We start from the raw sequence: 24,695 nt of genomic DNA, 5'->3' as shown, positions 1-24,695 counted from the left end.
ACAATGCAGTCATCAGTCACGGTCAGCATGGCTTCATGAGAGGGGAAGAGTCCTGCTTGTCAAACATGATTTCCTTCTATGACAAGGTAACCCACCTCGTTGATCAAGGGGGGCTTCCCTTGATGTAATCTTTCGGGGTTTCAGCCAAACTTTTCATATTGTCTCTCTCAGGACCCTTCTGGACAAAATTTCCAGCCCACAGCTGGATAAACACATTCTGTGGTGGGTGAGCAGCTGGCTCATGGGTCAGGCGCAAAGGGTTACAGTGAATGGGGTGACATCAGACTGGGAGCCTGTCACTGCTGGGGTTCAACAGGGCCTTGTCCTCAGTCCTGTGGTCTTCAACATCTTCATAAATTACTTGGATGCAGTACTTTACAGAATACTGAGTAAGTTTGCTGATAGTACTCTACTTGGGGAAGCTGCCAGCTCCCTCAGGGGCAGACAGGCCCTTCAGGGAGGCCTCAACAAATTAGAGGACTGGGAAATCACCAACCATATGAAGTTTATCAAGAGCAAGTGCTGGATTCTGCACCTATGATTGGGGAGCCCTGGTTGTGTGTGTAGACCAGGGAAAGGGAGGCTGGAGAGTAAGAACCTGGAGAGCAGCACTGTGGAAAGGGACTTGAGGATCCTGGTCCCTGGCAAGTTGAATATGAGTCAGGGGTGCCCTGGCAGCCAGGAGGGCCAACTGTGTCCTAGGGTGCATCAGGCACAGCATCGCCAGCCGGGCAAGGGAGGGGATTGTCCCCCTCTGCTCTGCACTGGGTGGGCCTCACCTTGAGTTCTGGGGACAGTTTTGGGCACCACAATATAAAAAAGACATTAAGCTATTGGAGAATTCCCGACAGAAGGCCATGGGGATGGTGAAGGGTTTGGAAGGGAAGCCGTGTGAGGAGTGGTTGAGGTTACTTGGTCTTTTCAGCCTGGAGGAGACTGAGAGAAGAACTCATTGCGGTCTACAGCATTCTCATGAGGGGAGGGGACCTCTTCACTGTCGTGACCAGTGACAGACCTCAAGGAAATGGAATGAAGCTGAGTCATGGGAAGTTCTGATTGGACATCAGGAAAAGGTGGTTGGACACTGGAACAGACTCTCCAGGAACATGGTCACAGCACCAAGCCTGACAGAGTTGAAGAAGCATTTGGGCAACTCTCTCAGGTACATGGTGTGATTCTTGGGGTGTCCCATGCAGGGCCAGGAGTCGGACTCGATGATCCTGATGGGTGCCTTCCAACCCAGGGTATTATTATACGATTCTGTGAATGCTGTGCAGCTGAGGGTGGCAGGCTCTGCATCCACCACCCCAGGGCCAGAGGAAGGCTTTGTCCCTGCTTTCTGGGAGCAGGGTCAGTCCCTTGGCCTATCTGCTTGGGGGACTGTCTGCTGCAGTTATGCCAGGCATGGCTGCTCCCTGAGAAGGCACATTTTGCAAGAAGCACCTGTAGTGAAGGTTTGTGTTGCCTTCAAGGCTTCTTTCCGACTGCTTGAGTAAGGAAATGGAAAGCATACCTGTGTGTGAATTGTCAGGTACCAAAAAGCTGGGGTCCTAAAACTGAGCGATCAGCTGCTGCTGAGAGGAGATGTGCTGGTGTTCACCTGCAGGTGCCATTTCACCTGCCAACACAACTAAGGACACTGACAGCAGGAGCTGGGAACCTAGGCCACGCCAGGCCTGGAGACATGCCCTTCTTGTAGCCAGACTCACGGGGGCCAGGCACAGCAGCAGGGATTGGGGGTTTCTGCTGCTGCCCTGAGGCTCCCCAGCACCTGAAGAGGGCTGGAAGCACCGTGCAGAGGCATGTAGAGTTTGCAGGTACTCCTGATGCATTCAGAGTTGCATTTCTTCTCTCCAAGAGCAGCGTAACTTCCCAGGGCATGCTCAGGCTCAGCTTTTCTCCAAGTGGTCAAAAGGGAAGGAAGGACTTTTGCAAGAAGACACGTGGTCAGCGGAGGAAGAGGATTAGGGTTAGAGCTCAGCTCAGCATTGTCCTGTCCACAGTACACGAAATGGCTGCTTTTGTCCTTGCAGTCACTCTCCACAGAAACATCATGGAGTGGACTACCCTTTTCTATTCTCACCTATTTAATGTGCCAAGTGGAAAGGCTACCTTTCGAGGATAGGGCATCATCTGGCTCAGAAGGAGGGCCTGTATTAACACTTACATGCATTCATGAAAATAGTATTTGTTGAGAACAAACACGTGTTTTCTCTGTCAAAGTACGTGGAGCTCCTGTGGTGGTGTAAGACCAGTGTAACTGAGGTCTAGCTCCCCATGTGCTGTTTGGTCCTCTGACATTTTTTATCCCTGATTCTACTGGGTTGAGTAATTCATTGATTTATTAATATTCAGTATCCAGGTAAACCTTTTGGAATGGCACACATTCTGCTACAAAATGTGCCTCCCTTCAGGTCAATTAAAAAACCCAAGCCCAACCCCAAACCCAACAAACAAATCCTTTAAGGAACCTGAGCATAAGAGAACAGACTCAAGCCCACTCTACATGCATTTCAATCTAGTAATAGTGCTCACTGTTTTATTACTTTGGTTAAACATATACAAACTGAATAATCAGAAAACAGTTGCATGACACTTATATTCCAAACTACATTGCTCAAGGACTTCCTCAGAGACAAAATTTGTCTCTATAGCTAGAATATCACAGTCAGCAGAGAGGCAAAAACTTGAGATTCACAAAAGTGGTTAGGAATATAAATTATCACAATATTTCCACATACATTATTTTTCCTGCAATTCTCAGTTAAAAATGTTTCTAAAAGTAATAAATATTATTAAATAACAATTGTACAATAAAACTCCCTTTTACAGCAAAATAGTCACTTCTTAGTTTTGTTGTTGCTGCCCACACAATGCAAAGAAAAACATTTACCTTGAAAGAAGAAACCTAGCTTCTTTCAAGTTTTGACTCTGCAGGACTTTACTGAGAAGCAGTTATCACACCAATCCAGACAAAAAGGACACAAATATATACTAATTAAAATATTCACATTCTCCACTGAATAGAAAATTTCACTTAATTTTGAATTAATGTATGCCTGGGTGTGTTTGGTGTCCTTTTCCTCATGGAAGAAAAAGGAGGACTGCTGGAAAAACTTTCATTTGACCTGGACTGTATTTGATCTTCATGCTAGCTACATAAATCTGCATCTTAATCTCAAATTCTGAAGCCACCTTTGTTTTCTGAGTCATCTGCACTGTCTCTTACACAGTGGGGTAGCAGAATGAGTCACCCAGTTCTAGCTTCTTTCTTCCTTTGGTTTCCGTGACCCATTCTGTTGTCAAACAAGGTTTAAACACTCTTTATATGGTGCTTTTGCCAGAAATGTGTAGCTCCGAAATCTTATCCCCTTTACTGAGACAAAAAAAAGAAAAAAAAGGCCCTGCCCTCTGCATTTTTTCCCCGGAAGGCTTAGGAGACATTTACATCGGAGTGTGCAGAGGAACAGATCAGGGCTTGTGAACATAAACGTCTCAATAAGAGATGAGCAGTAGGCTTGGTATCCCCAGAGGTTCTGCTTTAACTCTATCAACCAATTAGCATGTTTATAATTTGGCAACAGCTCTCTATTCTCATTAGTGGCTTAAATGCCTACTGGCTCATGTTTCCAGGTTTCACATTTCTTATTCCTGAAGTTTTCTCTCCCAAGACAGCTTTTCACTCTCTACCCAAGCCTCTAGTTAACTGCAGGCAAACTGTATATCCATGTTATCTTTTCCACAGGCGTGCACTTATTCCTGCTGCATCCAATGCAGATATGACCAAGGTCCACAGACACTGTGTGCGAATGAGTAGAGTAAGCCCAGCTGATCAGAGAGCATTAAGTGGAAATTCGCCCACATCCTGACAGCTTTGAACACATACAGATTTGTGAAGAGTGTAAACCTCAGTCTGGGCAAAAAAGTCGAGTGGTTTTGACAGTACACTAAGGTATATCTGAATTTAGACCTTGTGCAGACATATTTTGAAACTGTCTGGAAGATAAAAAGGGAAGTATTTCTCTTACTTCAGCTTAGACTTTATTTATGCAAATATGGATTATGGTTTACTTAATATAAATTCTTGGTTCTAACACTTACTTCGGATAAACATTGGAAGCTAAGAACAAAGTTTGAAAGCAGGATTTGTAAGCTTTTTTCAGAATATTCACAAGTTCCAAATATCCCTCTTGTAACTGCAAATTTCCTAGAAGGTGCAAAACTTTGCTGGTTATCAAATCTACTGACAAATATCTAAATATGCATCAATTCTATTATTAATACATTCTAGCTGGCATCTGGCATTGATGTGCCAGCAGCAATCACACTGTGGTATAATTTTTTAAAAATTCTCCTCATCTTATTGCACATGATGCCTGGGGACCATGGTGATAAGAAATGTGACTATATTATTCCACAGTGTGGAAAAAGTATGAATACAGGCTAAGAAATATTTAATGCTGGCAGGTGATATTTACCAGATTGTTAAACATTTTGTTCCAGTGACAGTGCACATTTTGCAATCAAGTCTTGGTCCAGGACTGTGTCCTGTGTTCCAGCTTTTATTGAACATGTCTGGCAGAGAGGTTTTGGCAGAACCAGTGTTACCTCCCACTGTGAACCCTGTAGGAAGTGAAGTCGAGTGAAATTACAGTATGATTTTGTATCCACACTGTGTGTGCAAAGCCCTGGGCAGGAAGGCAGGCATTAAGCCATGGAAATTGCAACTTCTTATATGGTGACCAGCCAGACATGGTTAGTTTGAACATTCTCTTCTTGCATAAGGAAGGGAAGCTGGGACTCTTCATTCTGAGCAAATTCCCACTTGTCAGAAGGTAATTCAGTTTTCAAACCACATTTTCAGGTTTCATTGCTTCTGAAGAATCTGAAATAATTGAAAGTTTGGGAACGTGATTGTACCTAGATGTCCAGCCTATCACTGCCAGCAACACTGGATGAATTTCATTAACTTAATAATTAGTCTAGGTGTGCAATAAAAGTAATGAGCATCATCTGGTTCACATATAAACATTCTTTGTTTAAAGGCATTGAACGTGTTTTCATTGCCATTAGTTCCTATAGTTACAACACAACTGGAATCAAAACTGTTATCAGATAGGACTCAAAACCAATGTAGACAGTCTTGCAGAATATTTAGAGTTTCAGTTCTGATTTCTCAGCTATTGTTGGAAAAACATCGAAAGATACTATAATATCGCCTAATCTCAGTGATTTCTATTGAGTCTAGAAATTTTTTCTTTCAGTAAAATCCAGCTTCTTGAAGTCATGGTACTGAATTACCACAAGCGTCTAGTCCTTGAGATTGCATTTAAAAAAAAAAAAAAATAAGGATGAGGGACTCCAAACTGAAGGTGAACATTAGAAGACTCACATTATTATGCTGCCAGTAGTCAGGCTTTCAGCTAACTTCTCAGCATTTAAATCCATCTCATTACTTTTGCATCTCTTAAATTGGTGGCAGCGTTGGCTCCTCACAGAAATGAGCTCAGCTGCTCTAGCAAGTTCAGTTAGTTCTTGTTGAAATCAGCTTAAAATGGTCTTTGACTCTAATGACAACTGCTTTGGAACTGCTATCCAAATAGCTTTACAGTTTATTTGCCCTTTTCATAAAGGCGAAAGCCAAATTCACCAGAGCGACAAAGACAAAAAATGTGGCAGGATCTACAAATGGAGTACTGACTGGCACACATGCTCTTCTTTCTTGGACAGTTTTGAGCCTGTTTGGCTCCCAGTGATGTAGAAAAGCCTCTGTATCCCCATATGTGGCCAGACAGGATCCGCTGGCCTGTTGCTTCAGCAGGGCACTGTCACAGTGCAATGGCGCTATTGCCAACTGGGACCAAACTGCATCTAGTCAAGATATATGTAACCTTTGCATCATCAGTGGGTATGCTGAGCTGGGAAAATTGGCTGTGCTGAAATAGCCACATTTCCTCGGAGGCAGAGTTTGTGAAATGCAGTCCGGGAAATTTAGTATTTCTGTCAAGCTCTTTCATTTTGTGTCTCCTTGATACCTGCTTAAATTTCCAAAACATGCAGCTAAGTGGCTGCTAAGTTATTAAAGCTACAGCTAGGACAGCAGTAAAAAATTAAGACATTTATTTCAGTGTATGTTTTGTGCCTTCAATTCATACACCCAAATCTTGCCACATTTTTCCAGGACATTTAGGATTCCAAAACAGACATAGGAAGCAGGTGGGCTTTTTGGAGATACCTAAGGGCATTATGCAGCAGACTTTTACTGAAATGATATGCAATATTCAAAGAAAAAAAGACACTTTCTCTTATAGGTAGTGACATCACACTGAAAACTTTCCAGAACACGGCTAAGGGAAGTTTAGAGCATGGACTAACAAGCATTATATATGAAAAAAAGTGGGAACTGAGATAATTCAAACTGGAATATGGTGAGACATGGATAAAGAAAGTAATTTTTTGAGACTCTTGAATAAAATCATTTTGGTGGATACTACTTTGGGATATAAGATCTGTTCCTGTTTCCTTGCCACTCCCAGTCTGGTAAAACAAAGTTTTAAGAATTCCACTAAATTCAGTGCCATACTGATTTGTTTTCAAATGCAGCATTTAATTGCTCTCCTTTGCTCTCAGCTCCCATTCAGACCTAGAAATATCAAATAATAACTATCTGCAGTAAAATTAATCACAAGCATTTGGTTCACTAATGTCTTAGTTTAGCTTCTGGATGTCTTAATTACAGAATCAAGTGTATTTTTACATAGGCACAGATTACATGATTAGTCTTAGGTGTCTCAATAATTTTCAGTTTTGAGATTACCCAAAATCAAACCTTCATGTTGCAACTTCACCATATTTAAAAGCAGAAGGTACAAGAAAATTATTTCAGAATTTTAACATGATAGTCCTGCCTGAATATATTCTAAGTGACTTCTTTAGTCAGTTTGATTATGGTTTGACAAATTTTGAAACTTAGCAAATCCTTAGAACCAAATGTAACTTAAGTATAGTGCAGAGTAGGCAGGTACTTAACCTAGACTTACCCTGCTGAGTTTTTCTGAATCAAGTCTGAAGATTTGATTTGAGAGACTGGTGCTAGAGAAGATCTTTGATTGCTGAAGGCTAAATCTTGACTCTGGCACAAGTATTGCCTTTACAGGAACTGTGTCTATTGAATTTGACTCATAATAAGATTCATAGAATGGGAGAATAACTTTATATAATGCTTAAATGTGAACAGTACAAATATCCCTTAAAGCATTTCCAAGTACCAAAAGTCATGGGCATTTCTGCCAGAAATGCATCTTTATTTTGTGTTCATTTTTTAAACTTGGTATTTAGAAAAAAACAGTGTATTTGCAATACTTATCACTTGCTGAAGGCCAAAATGAAGTTATGCTTTGGCAAGTAAATGCAAGTGACATCATTTGCAAAACTGACCACTGAGTTCAGATAGTTTTCACTGCTTATAAGAAGAAAAGATTTTTCAGCTATGTCTTTGAACAGTCATGTACATCTTGTATTAAGCCTATTAAACACAAGTTATTTGAACTTGTCTAATCATTATGCAACATCTTGTTTGAGACTCTTAGTTCAAGGACACCTAGATCTTCACCATAAGCAGAGAACTAATTATAAATAACCTTAGCACTGAAATTAATAAAGTTACAGTATATTGTTACAATATCATTAGAAAAATCAAAGCGCACACCTTGTACACAGAGAGATCACACCAAGTCATTGCTAAAGCAAGATACAAATGTTTTAAATAGCATCGTATAAGAATTCAAACTTGACGTCAGAAAGATAAAATCGTTTTGATATCAGTGACACTGAATAATGCTTTTAAAAAACATTTTATGCTAAGTTTCTCAGTTGGAATACTAGTTACTGAATTCAGATTCCTTCCATGGTTAACTAGCATAATCCATCTGTAATCCCCATAGTTGTGCTTCTTAGGCAAAATCAGAAATAAGATTCATGTTACTAAATCTCTCAAGAAATTGAGACTGCTGAATTCTATTTTTTATCTGAACAATCACAATTGTCATTTTTCTTTTTGGTAAAAACACATGGCACAGAAGATAGTTTTATACTGTCAACAGACTGACTTGAAAAATATAAATATATACTGTATTTATATATATAATGTGTATATACACTATCAACATTAACATTAAAGAATCTGAACAATTTTGTTGAAATTACTTTTAAGAAAGCCTTTTGCTGTGATTTCATGTCACATAAAGCATTGAAAATGTTCAAGTGTACCATATGAAATGGGGCTTCTTAAACCTAAATAAAACATACTTGTGAAATGTATGTGAATATATGAATACGCATTTTTTAAATGTATATTTTCCTTTCAGATCTGCAATTTCTACCACTTATAGCTTGCAAGTTGCAATAAACTAAAAGAGTTATCTGGAGTCAGTGTTTTCTTTCAGCAGGCTGTTGCAGGCAGAGTTCACTCACTGAAGAAACTATAGGCAAATTATTCTCAAGATGATAGTTGATGAGATGACTTATGCTGTCAAAGACACGATCTTTTGTACGAACCTTCAAAAAAAAGGATGCAAGAAGATAGATTAAAGAGTAAGGTACTGTTCCCCTTAACTTCACACTAAAATTGTCTAAGAATAAAATGACAAAATCATATTTTAGAGACTGATTCCTCTTCAATCAAAATTGGTGGAAATTTGGCACTTACTGAGAGTGGCTTCCATTTTACCTCTTCCTCCCTCTATTTTCACTAAACAGATATTTTGAATGCAATTCCATGGACCAGCCTACTCTTATTACTCTTTCTGAATAGGTCTGCTTGAAAACTTTCTGTACTTGATTTTGTTTCTCTGTAAGTCAGATTTTTAGATCAATTTTTCTTCTTCAAGGGACCACCTACTTCTTTCAGGTGTTTGCACTTTTTTAATTAGAAAGAGCTATCCTTCCAGGTACGTCAGAACCCAGTTTCTTTGTGCACCTCAGCATTTTTGTGCTTTTACAAAGACATTCCTTTTCTGCTACTCGAAAATTCCCTTCCTAAAAAGTGATACAGCCACCATATGTGCTTAGCTTGGGTTTGCCCTGTGCTGCACAGTACATCCCTGTGCCTTTGGAACTGAAACATTTCAGGGCAGGAAACATCATTTTTCTAGCCCAGGGGCTAGAAAAAGGCTCTCTATACTAGCATCTTGCTGGTACACAATAGTACACACATGATAGGAATAAACTGATACTGCAGGATGAAACAGACAAAATTGCCAGAAGCCAAAAACTAACCTATATTACAAAGCGATCTTTAATTATTTAGCCACAAATATGTTCACAGAACTTTTCCTTCCTATGTTTCAAATGAGTTAGGCATACATCTGCTACAGGCAGAGCACAGGTCTAATCAAGCCAACACCATGTTGGACTACAACTTTCTATTGGGCTGGCTCTACACTGCCTCAAGCAAATGCCTGTGAGCACTGCTCTGGGTAAGGAATGTCATCTATTCTCCTTGAACTTTTCTCAGGAAGAGAGAACAACTTGTGTTAAAACTTTCAAAAGTCATCTTACACTGCGGTGGACACCTATTCTGAAATAATTCAGTCTTCAACATTAAGTTCTGGAAAAATTTCTAGAAGCTTAGCACAGGATGTCACAGAGTAAAATAAAGAGGAAACAAATAACTTTGGCATATGATGCTATCCGGTCAAACCAACAGGCTCTCCCAATTTCTGAAGCATACTGCTTTGAAACGTCACTTTCTCTAAAATCAAACTATATTTTCAGAATTAAAAGATATCTTTAAAAAGCAGTAACTTTACTTAGCTATATTCTGGGATGTTCTTACCATAAGTTAGACACTCTACCATCACTAGAGTTCTAATTCCAAATCCAGAAAAATCATGCAGTCCTCTATTTTAAACATCCATTACCTGGACGAGGGATCTTTTTTCCTTTTTTAATTTTTTGTTAGCCGGATGAGAGCAGACGCAACTGGACAGCTAACTTTGCTCTGAGAACACACCCTTAAGACCTGTTACGTGTCACTGGGTAATGTGTGTGAAATTAATTTTCAGGCAACATTTGTGTGAATCAGTCTTTAAGAACAATCATGCTGAGACCACGCAGATGAGATGCAAGCCACTGGCACACTGTGGCACCTGGCCACACACTGGCATTTTATTGATGGTTCTCCACTTTGACAAGTTGCAGATAGGGCTGCTCAGAAGCTGTGTCAGGATCCCACAAATCGTACAGACAGCTGTGCTGTCTGTAACTAACTGCAGCTGCAGAAAATCATTGTTCTGGAACAGCGCCTCCCAAGCAAGGCATTTCAGAGCCATTTGGGCCGTGATGATACAAGCAGGCTGAGGGAAAGGATAGGTGCAGATTACAAGCAGGTCCCTAACCAAGGAGGTCAGTAAATCAGAGCTGCACTAGAGGCAGTACAGCAAAGATGGAGGGGGGCCCTGCAACCTGTGCAGGAAGAAAATACCGCGGAAGTCACCACAGGACCTGAGTATTCCATGCCAGTCAGCCCTGCAGCAGAGCTGCCGGTGGGACACAGCATTCCTGCACTTGCCACATCACACAGCAGTGCTTCCCTTGCAGTAGCCTGTAACGGTTATTTGTGGGTTTATGCTGAAAAGAGAATTAGGGGACCTTGTTCCAGGAGTCACAAAACTGTTAGCAAATTTTAGCGATGGAGGCTGCCCCTAAAGAGGTGTAGAGCTACTCTCCTGGGCCCGTGTACCCATCAAACACAGGAACTAGGCAGCTTGCACCTCAAAAGTGCAAAACCATTCTCTGACTGGCCTCATGTGGCAAATGTAATTAAATGCAATGGGCGTTCCTCACCACTGCAATACAGACTCTGCAGGACTGGCATAGCTCTGCCACAGCTTTCTCAGCTCAGATGCCAACAGGCCAAGTCCTTTATGGGAGTTTCTCACTTACCTTGGGGCTGGTTAGCTAAAGTTGTCCTTTATAGAAGAAAAGGAGTTGCCTACTTGCAGCTGCCAGGGGCCAAGAATAAAACTCATGACAATGATTTCAATCTCTCTGAAGAGATTATGCCTCCACAGAAGCAGGACAGAACAGCTACAGAAAGCTAGAGCTCCCTTGTCCCCTCCATCCTGCTGTGGGGAAGGTTCCTTCGTCAGGTAAGGGAGTCTTTGTGCAGCAAGTAGATGGAGCAGGCTTAGCCCAGTTCTCTCCTGGGCATACATGCAGGAAAACACAGAGGGCCTGGTCCATATCCCAGCTAACAGAGAAAGTGGAAATTGCCAGCATGCAGGCTAGCCAAACCTCCTTCCTTTAGCAACAATGCTGAAGTGGCTTAGCTGCACTTTAGACCAAGACTGTGCAGCAGTGGTCAAAGTGTGAACTTGCCTGGGAGTCAGGTCCCTAAGGCTCCCTGCAATGTGCAGAAATCATGAGTTAGGTCTTCTGCTAGGCATCAGGGAGAAAATTAGAGAGGTGATGGCATATTAGAGATATGAGGTGGTGCTTATGATCAGTTGTGAATAAGCTGTAAAGAAGATTAAAGACATTTAGAGAAAAAGTGTGGAGTCAGAAACCTCATCTACTAGTGAGGACTCAGTGCTTACAGTTCCTTCTGGGTCCACCAAAAGAAGATGCTTGGCTTGCCCTTTGTGCATGCCTGTCAGCACATAGGAGCCAGGATTCGTGGTACTCTTCCTCACAAGGAAATCTCCACATTTCTTTAATAGCTGTTCTGCTTCTTTCCTGCTCATCTCTCCTTGATACCACGGCTCTGTACTCAGCTCTTCAGCTTCAGTCCGGACAGCTGCTCTGGATAAAGGAGGACTGGTGCATCCCATGGAGGTGGATTTCTTTAACATAGTCTCAGATGTTTGATTCTTGAGAGCATCTTCAAATGGTTCTGGTTATGGAAATAGAAACAAGGGCAGGATCATTCAGAGGTAAACCATGTAGCAAAATGGTGATATTCTGGTCATTTAAAACTGGATTTATTTTGCATTACAGCCACTTCTCTTTATCTTTATGAAAAAATGAGGGAAGATATACTAACAGACTCACTGAATTATATAATATATTACTACTGAGGAGTGTAATGTTTAAAATGTATGTTATGCACAGAAAGATACTGATAAAAATTGGACTGAACCTTGTCAGGATCTCTTGAAAGGTACTGGTTTTATTTCAGTAGTGGCTATTGTCAACAGCTGTATTTATATGATCTGGTACCAGGCAAATCTCTCCTTCTATCTTTCTAGGTATGTCAGACAGTTAAATTTCAAATAAATTGCATAATAGGGGTACCTAATGTCATTATACTCATATCTGGTCTCTGTTCAAACAACTTATTCATTTAAAAATTGTCCATTACTGAGTCTCCGGCCCAAGGCTATGTCTAGAAGGGAACATTCACCCTTACCTACTCCTAGCTCCATCTAGGAAGAGAACCTTGCAAAACAGACACAGGTTAACACATTTACCATCATTTCCGTAGCTAAAATCAGCCTTGGGGAAGCATCTTTTAAATCTCAGCTAAGTCCTGAACTCAGTGCAACTGTAGACTTGCATGGAAAGGTGTGCCACCATGGATCCCAACAGTCATACAGAAATAGCAAATACGTCATAGGGTGCTTCGTTACATGTTGTACTGACCTCTCAGAAGCCATTTACTCTTGCAAGACCTTCATCTTCCCCACCAGTACATATCAAAAAGAAATGTTGTTCTGTGCCCACTAGGTTTACAAAAGGACATCTGGAGAGCAGTATGGTGAAGTGATATACCAGCTGTAAATAGATTGTTCAGATGCAAGCAGTACACAGCCATGCTTGCATGGGGCCACAGAGAGGCAAGTTTAGGTCAGAGAAATAGGAAAAATACTGTACTATCACAGCTTATTTATATCTCAGCCAGTTATTAAAAGTAGCTTATCAATGTTTTCACTATACTGCAGTCTGCACAAAGTCCAACATATGTTTAGCTTGTCAAACCACTAACTTTGGGCTAATTGGCACATTTTCTAATACTACTTTTCTCTGGTGTTCCAATGGCTGATAAGAGTTAACATCCCTGATTTCAAAGAGCAGATTTTTCTCATTTCAGATCTATATTCACAGATAGATACTCTCTCAACTTTCTTCCCTCCTCCTTTCTTTCAATCCAATGTCTCACTAAGCTGTGGAAATAGAGCCATATCTCATCAAAAACATGCCAGGAAATGGTTTTATCTATACTGACATAACTGAAATGTAGATACTTTATTTTACAAATAATTTGTAGGCACCAACTGCTTTGTCTCACTGCCTTTTAATTATGTGAACTGAATTAAATAAAGCTTGGGCAAACAGTTTATTTGAGGTTGGAAGAGTAAAAAAACCAAGAAAATTTTCTGTGCATCAAATGCTTTCACCATTACTTCACTTTATGTATCTCCTCAAGGCTGAAAACTATGTGTGTTAGTAGCACCAATACCAAACTACAGCTGATGCTTAAGCCATGGTTTTGCAGCTATGGAGATGATTCTAATCTAGGACAAGCTGCCTTCAAAATTGGAGCAGGTAGGACAGTAGGCCTACCCAGAGCAAGAGGTAATTCAGCACTTTGATTTCCATGCCAGATTCCTTGCTGCACAAAGGTTTTGATATATGTATTGACTTCCTCATAACATACTCACAGGACAGGCTGAAGATAGTTCTCCACCCATCCACACCTTCACCCTCCTTCACTTTCCTGTATGGCAAGCTTCCTGATTAATTTTTCTTCTGGCATAATTGCCTGTTATGTTAAGGATAACATAGACTGCAACTCACCTTATTATATAGCCCAGCTTCAAGTCTTCAGCCAGCTTTTTTTTTTAGCTCAGGCCAATATGAAAACACAATGGATTCTAAAATTCACCATAATTACATCGGGAACACTAAATTTGGATTTTTTTTTTTCTTAATACAGAAATAATGCATAAACATATCTGGTCCCTTGTTAGAAAGGAAGTGAATAGGAAGGGAACTCACTCATGTCAAACAGATCCTTTCCTGGGCTGCTTGCTTCAGCATTCTCTGTTGTTCCACTGAAGGTACTTTCAGCATCTGCCTGAAGTGCCAGTAGAGCTTCTCTATTTATATGCTGGGTGTTTACATATGTTGGCAGCTCTGCTGTTGGTGCTACTTCTGATTTGTCTTCTGACATACTACAAATATCCAGAGATCCTAGAAAATGCAAGACTTTGTTTTCTTTTCTTTTCTTTTTTTTTTTTTTTTTTTTTTTTTTTTTTTTATTTGACAGAACAGTGTTGGTATTATCACCAATTATCATCACACCTCATCAGCACAGGTTTAAATTTTCCTGGACTGGGAGATGTAAAGTCAATAATTGCTGGATTTAGTAGAAAAAAAAGTTGATTAACGGATTCAGAACTGTGTTTCAATGAGGATATGGTGGGGCTGTTTTCCAGGAGAAAAGGAAACCTTTGTAAATAAATACTGTAAATTTCAAAAATTGTGTTCTGTTGGGGAGTTCATGAGAGCAGGAGAAGGTATAAAATCCTCAGATGTGTGCAGATTAACAACAGAGAACACATTCTGGCATTTGAATGAAAGTGTCCCTAGAAACACAGTAAAGTTGTCTCATAAAGGCGGATGGGGTGAAATTTTATACATGTATTGAAATTACTTACTTGAAATTCAAAGACAACAAAAGGAACATTATCCATTATTTGCTATTTGTTGAGCAGAGAGTATTGCTTCACATTTTGAATTAGTCTTCTCACTTTAGGCTTTTCATTTGAAAATTCCATTTTGCATACCCTAGTGGGTCAGATTTTCCCAACAGATCATGCAGCAGACCCTTAAATATCATAGAGTTTTAAGAAAATTAGCTGAAAGTTTGGGCAATTCCATTTAGGAACTGCTCTGCAGAAGAAAATATTTCATGAAGGTGTGCATTTAATAATTTATCCAGAGATAATTATCAAATGCTTTTCACTGGTATCAACACTAAAACTCAGACAAAGGGAACCTATCAACCAAGTGCAGTTCGTTGCCTTAAAACTTTGAGGAATCAGACTTTCACATGCCCCCCAAGACCACCTGCAGTATTACAGATAAAAGTAGCAAAACTCACCTTGTTCAACAGGCCCATGATGCCATTCTTCACTGAATTTTTCTCCTAAGTGATGGCTCTGATAATAAATTTGCTCTCCTCCCACTTCTGATGCAGACTAGAACAGACACACATGCAAGGAATTTTTCAATTGCCTTTAAAATGCTCAGATACATCACAAGTGGCTCTCTTGGATGTATTCTGTGTACCCTCACTCTTCCTTTCCAATTCATCATAATGTCAGAACATATATATATATTCCAAATACATTTGTGTAAGAGTAAGATATTACTGGTGACCTTCATGTGTTCTTCCCTGCTTTCTGCTTTTAGTGACCCCCACGATACCAAATGATGCATCATTTCTATTGTACATTTGTACTCACATAGCGAGTCTTGACAACCTTTTGCTGGGAAAAGTGTTCCACACAAACACACGTGGGACCAGAAGACAGCCCCAGCACTGTTCAAAGAATGAGCTGAAAGAGTCACGTTGGTACCAGGGGATGCACTGAGGGGAGGATGTGGCTACAGACAGGACCCCTCTGGATTTAAGCAGAGTTGTGCTGGATCTGAAAACACCTCTTAGGGAGCTACATTGATACTGCAGTCAAACTTCCAACAGGAATGCTGGTAGAATTATTAAAGCTGACCTTAGTTCAATATGAGGTGGAAAACCTACCTAGGAACCTGGCTGAATATTGATTGCTGCCAAGTCATTAACATAATGAACAGTTAGTAATGACTGCACTAGATTGTTTAAATGATTCTGTGTTAAATCATTCCCAGTTAATGTATACTATTTGATACTCTGAAGCAGACATAGTTTCTACAACTATAGTAGCCCCCAGAGGATCTCTGTTCCTCGAACCCAGTTAATCTTTTAACACCATGAGGATTTCATCTCCTTTAATTTGTTCTGAACCTGCCTAATGTGTTGCCCCCTTGATCTGCAGTGGCCATTCAGATGGAAACTGGCCACACAGGAAGGGCTGTGAGTTACAGACGGTCCCAAGATATCCGCCATACAACACACGTCTTTTTAAAATTTTGGATCAATCAACGGGAGAGTAGAGATGAGACTGTACTGACCTGAGCTGTGTCTGCACCAGTGGGAAGCCTTGTTTTGAGCCTGGCATCAAGGAATCCGCCAGGGGGAGGTATTTTATTTGGGATGCTGTTGTAATAGGGATGCTCTGTTTCCTCGATATCTTCCTCCGTCCATGGGTCCTCAAAACTCTGCATCCTGTAGGGAAGAGAGTGGTTTGTTTTGCCCCTCACTTGCAAAGCACTTACAGATACTTTCAGCAGGTTAAAACTGCCTGTCAGGGGATCACTATTGCATATTTTATGGACACTCCAGCTACCATTTTAAGTCAGGAAGCAATGATGGATCATGCAGCAGATCTTCTCTGTTTAGACAGACTGATATAAACCTCCTTTGCAATGGACCAAATTCTTTATGCTGACTAGAGGATGTTTTAACTTGGCTTTAAAGACCATTATAAACTGCTTTAACAAAGCAGTTCATCTAACTTTAAAATATCACTTGTAATATTATGACTTGATTGACTGACTAGGCTCTAAATCTTTGCCTTCAGTTCTGATTGCTCTATCACAAATATAATTCTGTAAGAACTTCACAAAGTCAAGAGATGTGAATATGGCATGCTCCCAGATTAGGATGGTAGCATTTTATATTTCCCATATACCTGTTTTGCTCTGATATAAGACATTACAGAGGGCACAAGTTCACAAGGATTTCTAGTAATGTCAGTAGGCACATAGCAATCCATGTCTCCAAAGGAAACAGAATGCTATATCCCAGCCTTTTGTACATATACAAACAGACAGAGTTTGTATCCTCCAGAGAAAAATGCAGTCAAACCTCCCTGCAATACATCACATTCCTAGAAACATCATTAGTCATTTTGGAAGCCCAGCAGTCTGACCTACTCCATCTAAACTGACACAGCTGCTATGACAGTAATGAGGAAATGCCACAAATAACAACCATTCTTGGCCATCCAACTCTGCCTAACTACAGCACAAAACACATGATCATTTCAACATCGCTGTGAAATCCATATTTAGCCTATTCTTTCAAATTGACTGTGCTCCTTTCATATTCGTTAGGTAAACACTGTTTAGCTAATACAGCAGAAATCTTATTAAAGCATTCAAATCCTGTCTGCCTCCAGCAACACTGTCCACATTTTATCAAGTAAACCAAAAGCGAAGGAAGATCCTTTAGCAGTCTTCTGCAGTAACACTCACCTATCAGGGAAAGTAGGTGTCTTAGAGGGACATTGCAAGTACTGCTTAAATCGAAGCTCAAATGCTTGCCCTATGGTGCTGATGACATCCTGGGCCAGGCCATCACAGCATTCCAGTATATGACAAGCTAAATGAAAAAGATTGACACATGCAAGTCACTGTTTATGTCATTGTGGGATGCACTGACCTATGACAAAACACCTACTTGTCAAGCTTAGTCACCCTGTTAGTGATGTGCACATTTCAATAAAACCCGATTTTGATACAGTGAATTTCAGGCAATCTCGACTTTTTAAAGGTTACACAAAATTGCACTGATGCATAAGTGCGATAGACAAGGTCACAAATCTGTTCCATTATTTTAACAAGTCCACAAACAGAAAAAACCTCATAAAATTTCACTTGTTATTACCTGAATGCAATAGATTATGTAAGAATTCTAAGCTTTAAATTGAAATTACAAAAATATTTATCTATTATAATAATAATAAAAGCTTTATTTGCTTTCTTCAATTTTATTACCACTTCAGTTTTATGTCCAATCACCCCAAGTTCACAAGCTGCTCTCTCTTCCCAAATTACAGTCTGAGGGAGCAGCAGTATCCACGGATACTTTCTAGATAATGACCCCTGATCTTATTCCAGGAACACAGAGTACAAATGTTGGTACCTTTTCCTGCTTCTTTGCATGGAGACACACCCAGCAAACTGACGGGTCGGTGAAGAGTGCAGAGCCAGCAACATGATTAACTCCAGCCCTTCCCCATGTGCAACCTCCCTGAACCCACTGCGACAGAGGCAGTAAAGGGGGAGGCTAGTAACACAAGCTCTCTTCCTACAGAAGACTGAGAAACCTTTAAAGAAGTCTGAGCAGCCAAATCTGTAACGATTTTAAACCAGAGAATGGCTTGGAGGTCTGAAATATATGGGAAGACATAAAATATGTGAAAACACAAAGAGGTGAACTTGTGAGGAGCTCACTCCTCAACATTACAGGAGCATAGATGGGTACTAATACCTGGCAGCTAAAGATCTGTATGAACAACATCTCAGTGATATCCAGAGAAGCCCAAGAGAGTTAATCTTCCATATTCAGAGTTGGACAAGCATATTGCCTTACTGGCTATAGCCTGGATTGGATTTCAAACTATGGTTCTTTTCCAAGTCCTGCCACAGGAAAGTGGGTTCTTGTTCAAAGTTACTGATTTTTTCACCCCTGACTGTTTTAATAACTTGAATATAAACTTTTCAGCTGAAAAACTGTGCTTTAGTACATGCCCAGTGTCCAACTCACTCAACAAGTGCATTGGATGCCAGTGGCCTACATATAAAGGTTGGTCATGACATTTGTGTGAAATTGTTTTAGTTAAAATAATACAGGGAGACTAAGTAGGTTTAGATATGACTTTTCAGAGGCTGAAATACCAGACAGACTTCTGAAGAGGCCAGAATAAAGGGCCAAGAAACCTGCAGTTGTGTGAGTATGGAATGTCTGCTGTCTCTTCCTCAGCAGCAGCAGCACTTCATTCAGCTTGAGATGGCACCAGTCACAGTGCTAAACAGATACAGTGGTGTTCTCTTCTCACCTTAGAGCATCTACTGTGCCAACCAGCAAGCTGAAATGTCTTGTCCAGGGAAAATGCCCTTAGCTACATGTTGAAAGTGGATTCAGCAGACAAAACAGGACCTCCATGTGTCCAAAGACAGAGGCAGACATCCCTGACTAGCAGTGAGACATTTGTTTTGACGCCCTCCACAACACTGCTATTGGCATTGAAAAATTAGCCTCAATGGAAGGTGCAGTAAATGTGGACCAAAAGTAGTTAGGCCAAACAAAGCTAAAATGTTTGCACCCTATAACTAGAGTGCGAATTTAAAGAGGTGACACTGCTCACTGCTAAACCTTTCTGGAGCTGAAATGAAGCATGAGTCACTAAGTAGTTTCAGTAGGTGACATAATGAGTAACCTGTTTCCTTGGATACGTGAATGGACTTTCAGCAGGTAGGAGATATGCTTCTTGTAAAAGGATGAGAAGGCTTGGCTCACACAGAGATGATTTCTTGTGAATGTTACAGCAGAAAATAGACAGCCTTTAGCTTGCTAGACCCAGAATGCAAAGCACAAAGACAGCTTCTCCATCCTCGGGAAGAAATGAGTCTAATATGCAAGCTATACTACAGCACTGGCAGTGGGGTAGCGTCAGTAATAGCAGTCAATTTTTGCTAGATACAGATGTAAAGATAAATTCCCTTTTAAGGTAATTTGCAAACAACACAAAGAATGACAGAATGGCAAATGGTGGTGAAAGATGGCAATTCAGGTCCCTTGGTAAATTAGACCCTTTAAAAAAAATGTGTTTTAATACAGGTGCCATACAAAGTCACCGATCTGCAAACCACTGATGTATATACACACGAGTGGGGAAACCACGCATAGGAAAGCCGTAATGCAGAAGGCTTAAAGATCATAGCGTGAAGGAATTTCACATGAGGTAACAGTGCTTCACTGCAGCAAAGAGGGCTTAGGAGGAACCAGCTGACGATGAGGACAAAAGCAAGGAAGGTGCATTCTCTGCTATACCGGCAGCCCCTGTTATGCAGATATCATATACCTTTCTAAAACAGCTGCAGAAAAATGAAGAAAGGAGGTACAGAAATTATCTGAAAGATGGAGGATGTGCACTGCAGCTGGAATGCTGCAGAGTTCAATCTGTCAATCTTATATAATCTCAAATAAAGAAAACTAAGAAGTTACTTGACCTAAATACACCAAAGGAAGACAACGATATCAGGTGCTCAGATGACTCCCCAGTCTAGGATAGCCTAGCTCAACAAGGAGCAGTCACAGGAAGCTAGAGATAAACATATTCAGTGTAAGATGGAAGGAACATAGTGCAGGAAGAACATAGTACAAAAGGAATATAGTATATAAAATCCACTCACACAGGGACAGAAAATGGAGCACAGGGCTCCTCCAAACCCTACAGAGCAAATATCTGGTGTACAATGCTAGTCCCTAGTCAATGGACCGAGATCTCTTAGAACAACTAAATCAGTCTTGGATTTAGCAAAAGGGTACTGCTAAAGCAGGTGGGGTGGAGAGCAGCTCTGTACCATGCAGCCTGTAGTCTGACACTGGAACTTCTCTGACAGGGGACACATCAGGCTGTAATATAACAAGCATTACAAAGAACTGGACTATTCCCTACCTCCCATTCCCCATAAATTTTCTAGGTATTTCACTGATATTCAGCATATTAGTATGCTTAGTGCAGGTATTATTTATGAACTAATATCCTCAAGCCTGGACATTTCTGCACATGGACATAGCAGATTCTTCAGGTATCATTAAAAATGACTACATATAGAAGCTATTGAATTAGTTGTGCCAATGGTAAGCTGGGCAACTGAGGGTCTGCAGGATTGGCATTTTGGAGTTAAAAGTGTTTGAATTCTCCAGAAATCCTGTTGGAAGTACTTAATGTCATTTTTTTGGAGCTCATCTGTTCTTGTCTATGATCTATGAATAGTACACTACAAAATACTGTGCATTAAGACCTAGTGAACACAATCAACCAGCAGGTCCCTGTCCCTGACTGATAGCTACTAAAGCAATACAACCTTGAAGAAAACTTCATCGAAAAAGAGAATTATGGCAAGCTGGCTCAAAAGCTAGCTATTTGATAAAGAATCTGATTCTGCCAGGAAGAGTTAGGCATGTACTGAGAAGACCTAGCAGATTCAGCTGCCTCATCAAATGACTTAATCAGAGGGCTGCTTAGCTCTTGCACAGTGATTGGGTGTAGGTAAGACTCGGCTGTTGCCTAGTAGCTCACACAGCCAAGTAAGGCAAGTGTTTGATTTAAGAGATGAAGAGAACCAAACTCATATTTGAGTATGAACGAGCAGCAAGTATGAACTATTCCAAGCCTGAGAAACAAACTGCTGCTTCTTATTGCTGCACAATCTTTCCATTACTCTGTCAAAGGCAATCCTTAGATTGCGCTACATTTATGTTTTTGGGGTGGAGGGTGGGGGAGGTGGGGGGTGGAATCTGACCTAAACCATGAATAATTTGTGTTTCTCAAAGGAAAAACAGACTTCAAATAGATATTTCTAACTTACCTCTACGATTAACAGGATCCTTAGCTACATATGCAATATAGTCTGAAGTATCCTGTCAAAAAATTAAGATATCTACAATGAATGCAAAAAAATATTTTCACTGGTTACAGCAAAAGATCACAGTCCAGAGTAAGTACAGTCCTGTGGGCAGAGCCCCAAATGACATATTTTGCTCTACAGTTGCATACTACTTAAACCTCATGTAAATGTTTATGGGTTTTGGTACTGATTGCACCACTTTACCTTTTAGAGAATGTGATCTAATCCAGCAGAATTTTAAAATCTCTTCTGTCAATTAAACAAACTCAACAGGATTTGGCTCAGGCCTCATTTAGGAGGGAGTAGAATTACAAGTCCTTATCTTCAAACTACCCAGAGATTTCGGTTCATAACATGAATAATCATCTGGTTCTGTGGCAGAAAGAGTGGGAGTAACAGTGCTGCTCCCAGAAATACTGAGCAATGGCATTTATTCATGTGTGACAAGCAGGTGTTTACTTTACTGACAGCAGTGCCATATGGCACAGAGGTGCTCAGCCCCTGCTTGGCTCTGACAAGCAGTATCCCAGGACACCCTCCGCCAGCCCTTAGGCTGCTCCCTGCCACACCTGTTGCCACACGCCTGGTGGATTTTCTGGCAAAAGCACATAGACATCTTCTTGGGGGATTTTTTTGCTTCCTCTCCTGCCACCCTTATGCTCCTGTGCACAAGTGGTGCAGACTTCTATCATTATGCAGATGAAACAGAAAGGCCTGTGTTTCTGGGAAATACTCAGGCCTGCTGATAAATCTGAAAAATGCCATATTGCCTTGATGGAATCAGGAAGACCTGGTTAGATCTGGTATTTCCTGACATGCCTGGCTAGTCAGGTACAACTAAACACAAGGATATACAGGATACACTACAGCTGGCTGTGTAAATCTACCCAACGCCTTTTCAGGGGACTGACCCAAGACCTTTCCCAATTATGCCAAGATCTAATGTCATAACGAACATCACTCTTCAGTTAAAAGATAGACTTCTTCAGCACAGTTTTTTCTAGCGCAAGCACACACCACCACCACCCACCCAAAACAAGTCACTGTACCAAATGTCTGTACCATTTCCTTCCTAAGGAGAGAGCAAGGGAAATGACGAAGCACAGTCTTGGTTCTGGTGACAGATGTGTAACCATATCATTTAATGCATTGTTGGAAGGCACTCAGACACAGCAGCAGTGAGGTTGGTCTGTTAAAAAAGCATTGCCCTACCATTTTGTCTAGTAATTTCTCACACATCGTGTGGCACAGTGTCTGGGCAGTGACTACAGTGGAAGAAAGGATTCATATCAACAAGCAAGGGGAAAACAAAAGTGACTATGTCTATAGTAGCAAATAATACAGAGCCCTTGTCTCTCTGTGCTGTTTTCTCACAGCATGCCCTGAAACTCTCTGAGGGACCAGCACATGCTTAGCATCAACCCCAAGAGACCACTATGAGGGAAGAGAGGGAATGTGTTGGTGCAAATTGCACTGTGTTATTTATTTCAGGGCTAGAAAGACTAGAAAATGGGCCACAGATCAATTCATTTACTACTTCAGGCATAGTTAATGGATACATTTATGCCTGAGTAAATCAGATCTATCTCATAGCTAGCGTGGGTGTGAGAGTCTGAGACCACCTACTCCTTATTTCGTCCAAAGCTCTGCGATTGAAGCTGACTATAACAAACCATGAAGCACCTAAGGTGGGCACTTTTCACCATGGCTCAGTTAGAAGACCCCCATCCAAAGACTATACAGGGATTGGCTGATGCAGCAAAGTGATACTTGACATTCAAGGACTGAAAACAAGCATGAATAAACTATAATTTTCAACCTAAAGACATTGCATTGTGGTGTTAAAATTTGGAGGTATGGCTGAAGCTGAAAAACTACTGCCTTCAGGGACCTCTGAGAGACCTGCCTTATTAGACTTTATGAGATCCTCTGTCCCAAAATTTCTGCAGACATCTTCAAAAACACATGCCTTGTCTGGCAGCCTGGAAACAGCCACCTGAAATTACTATGGAGCAAAATTGCTTAGTGTATCACAAGGAGGGGCTGAAGAGAGCTAAAGTGGATTGAGAACACAGTCTTGGAAGTGAACTAAAAATGGTTCTGAAATGATGTATAGAAGGATTTGGTACGGAGATTTTTAAGCTGTTCTCCAAACCTGTGGAACAATTCTCCAGGGGTTATATTTTGAATAATACAATTAATGGTAATGGAGTGTGAGGAAGGTTATAAAGCTAATTGCTCTCACAAATGGGAGGCAAATATCCAGAGCGGGAAGGTTGATGGGGTAGAGAAGTGAGAGCAGTCTCACTTCCTAATAAACCAAACTCCAAAATTACTTCAAAACAAGGGAATCACTTACTGAAGAAGCATGGGCACAGATAAAATTTTCTAGGTCACTATGGCCTTTCTCCAACCAGTTTAAAACACATATAAGGAGATAAACTTATGGTCTGGAGCCCAGCTGTGGCTGGGAGACACAGTTTGCTGGTGGCAGTCCTCCACCAAGTGGAAATCACTTGAAAGTTATGAAAGTTATGAAAGTTATATCCAGGAGGCCCTCTGATGAGTAAATAAAGCTGCAACCTAAATCGCATCCTTGCATTTTATCATCTTCTATGTGCACCCAGGACAAAGAACTACCTGCTTTATGCACAAGCTTTTGATTTAAAGTTGGTCCTTACTAGACTACGGAGATAAGCTTGTAGAACAACATTAGATCCTCATAAATACCTTCTTCCTCCCAACTCCAGAATGAATTCATGCAGTCGTTTAATTGGGGACACAAACTTACAATTTCACTGTATCTTGTAGGCTCCCTTGCACCATGCAATTTTATTTCTCTGGTAGCACACTGACTCAGTAGCGAGATTTTTCTCTCTCTAAAACATTTGGAAGATCTTGTTTACTCCAAATCCAGAACTCCACTGCTGTTCCTCTCCTCTTTCCTGGTAAATCATTTCATCAGTGGGCAGTGTGAAATGGTGTTTCCAGGACTTAGCATTTGGGATGGCAGATGGGCAGCAAAGAATCTTCTTATGGAGGCAGGGAACTGTGCTAATCACTCCTCTGCCCACTTCAGGAATTGTTCATTTACAGCATCCATTGCAATCTGTTGTATTTCAAAGATGCTGTTGATCCATTTTTTGTTCCCCAAATTATTGTGATATTGT

At 40.8% G+C, this 24,695-nt stretch overlaps 1 protein-coding gene across 8 annotated transcripts in view; it reads right to left on the bottom strand.

The window, feature by feature from the left end:
- Window positions 1-2,507: 2,507 nt before the first annotated feature.
- Window positions 2,508-24,695, bottom strand: part of SHC3 (SHC adaptor protein 3) — a 77,585-nt gene continuing 55,397 nt past the window's right edge. For all 8 annotated transcript variants that reach the window (XM_019286226.3, XM_010399958.4, XM_019286224.3 and 5 more), the window contains 7 exons: window positions 21,487-21,538; window positions 17,362-17,488; window positions 16,177-16,330; window positions 15,107-15,203; window positions 13,999-14,193; window positions 11,598-11,893; window positions 2,508-8,556 (listed from right to left, as the gene is read on the bottom strand). In XM_019286226.3, the coding sequence (XP_019141771.2) occupies window positions 8,428-8,556; window positions 11,598-11,893; window positions 13,999-14,193; window positions 15,107-15,203; window positions 16,177-16,330; window positions 17,362-17,488; window positions 21,487-21,538 (1,050 nt within the window). In that variant the 3' untranslated portion in view covers window positions 2,508-8,427. The remainder of the gene's footprint in view (window positions 8,557-11,597; window positions 11,894-13,998; window positions 14,194-15,106; window positions 15,204-16,176; window positions 16,331-17,361; window positions 17,489-21,486; window positions 21,539-24,695) is intronic.

The sequence above is a fragment of the Corvus cornix genome, chromosome Z, assembly GCF_000738735.6.
Source record: "Corvus cornix cornix isolate S_Up_H32 chromosome Z, ASM73873v5, whole genome shotgun sequence".
Classification (NCBI taxonomy): domain Eukaryota; kingdom Metazoa; phylum Chordata; class Aves; order Passeriformes; family Corvidae; genus Corvus; species Corvus cornix.
The sequence above is the reverse complement of the archived record's forward strand: the minus strand, read 5'-3'. Positions and strand labels throughout refer to the sequence as shown.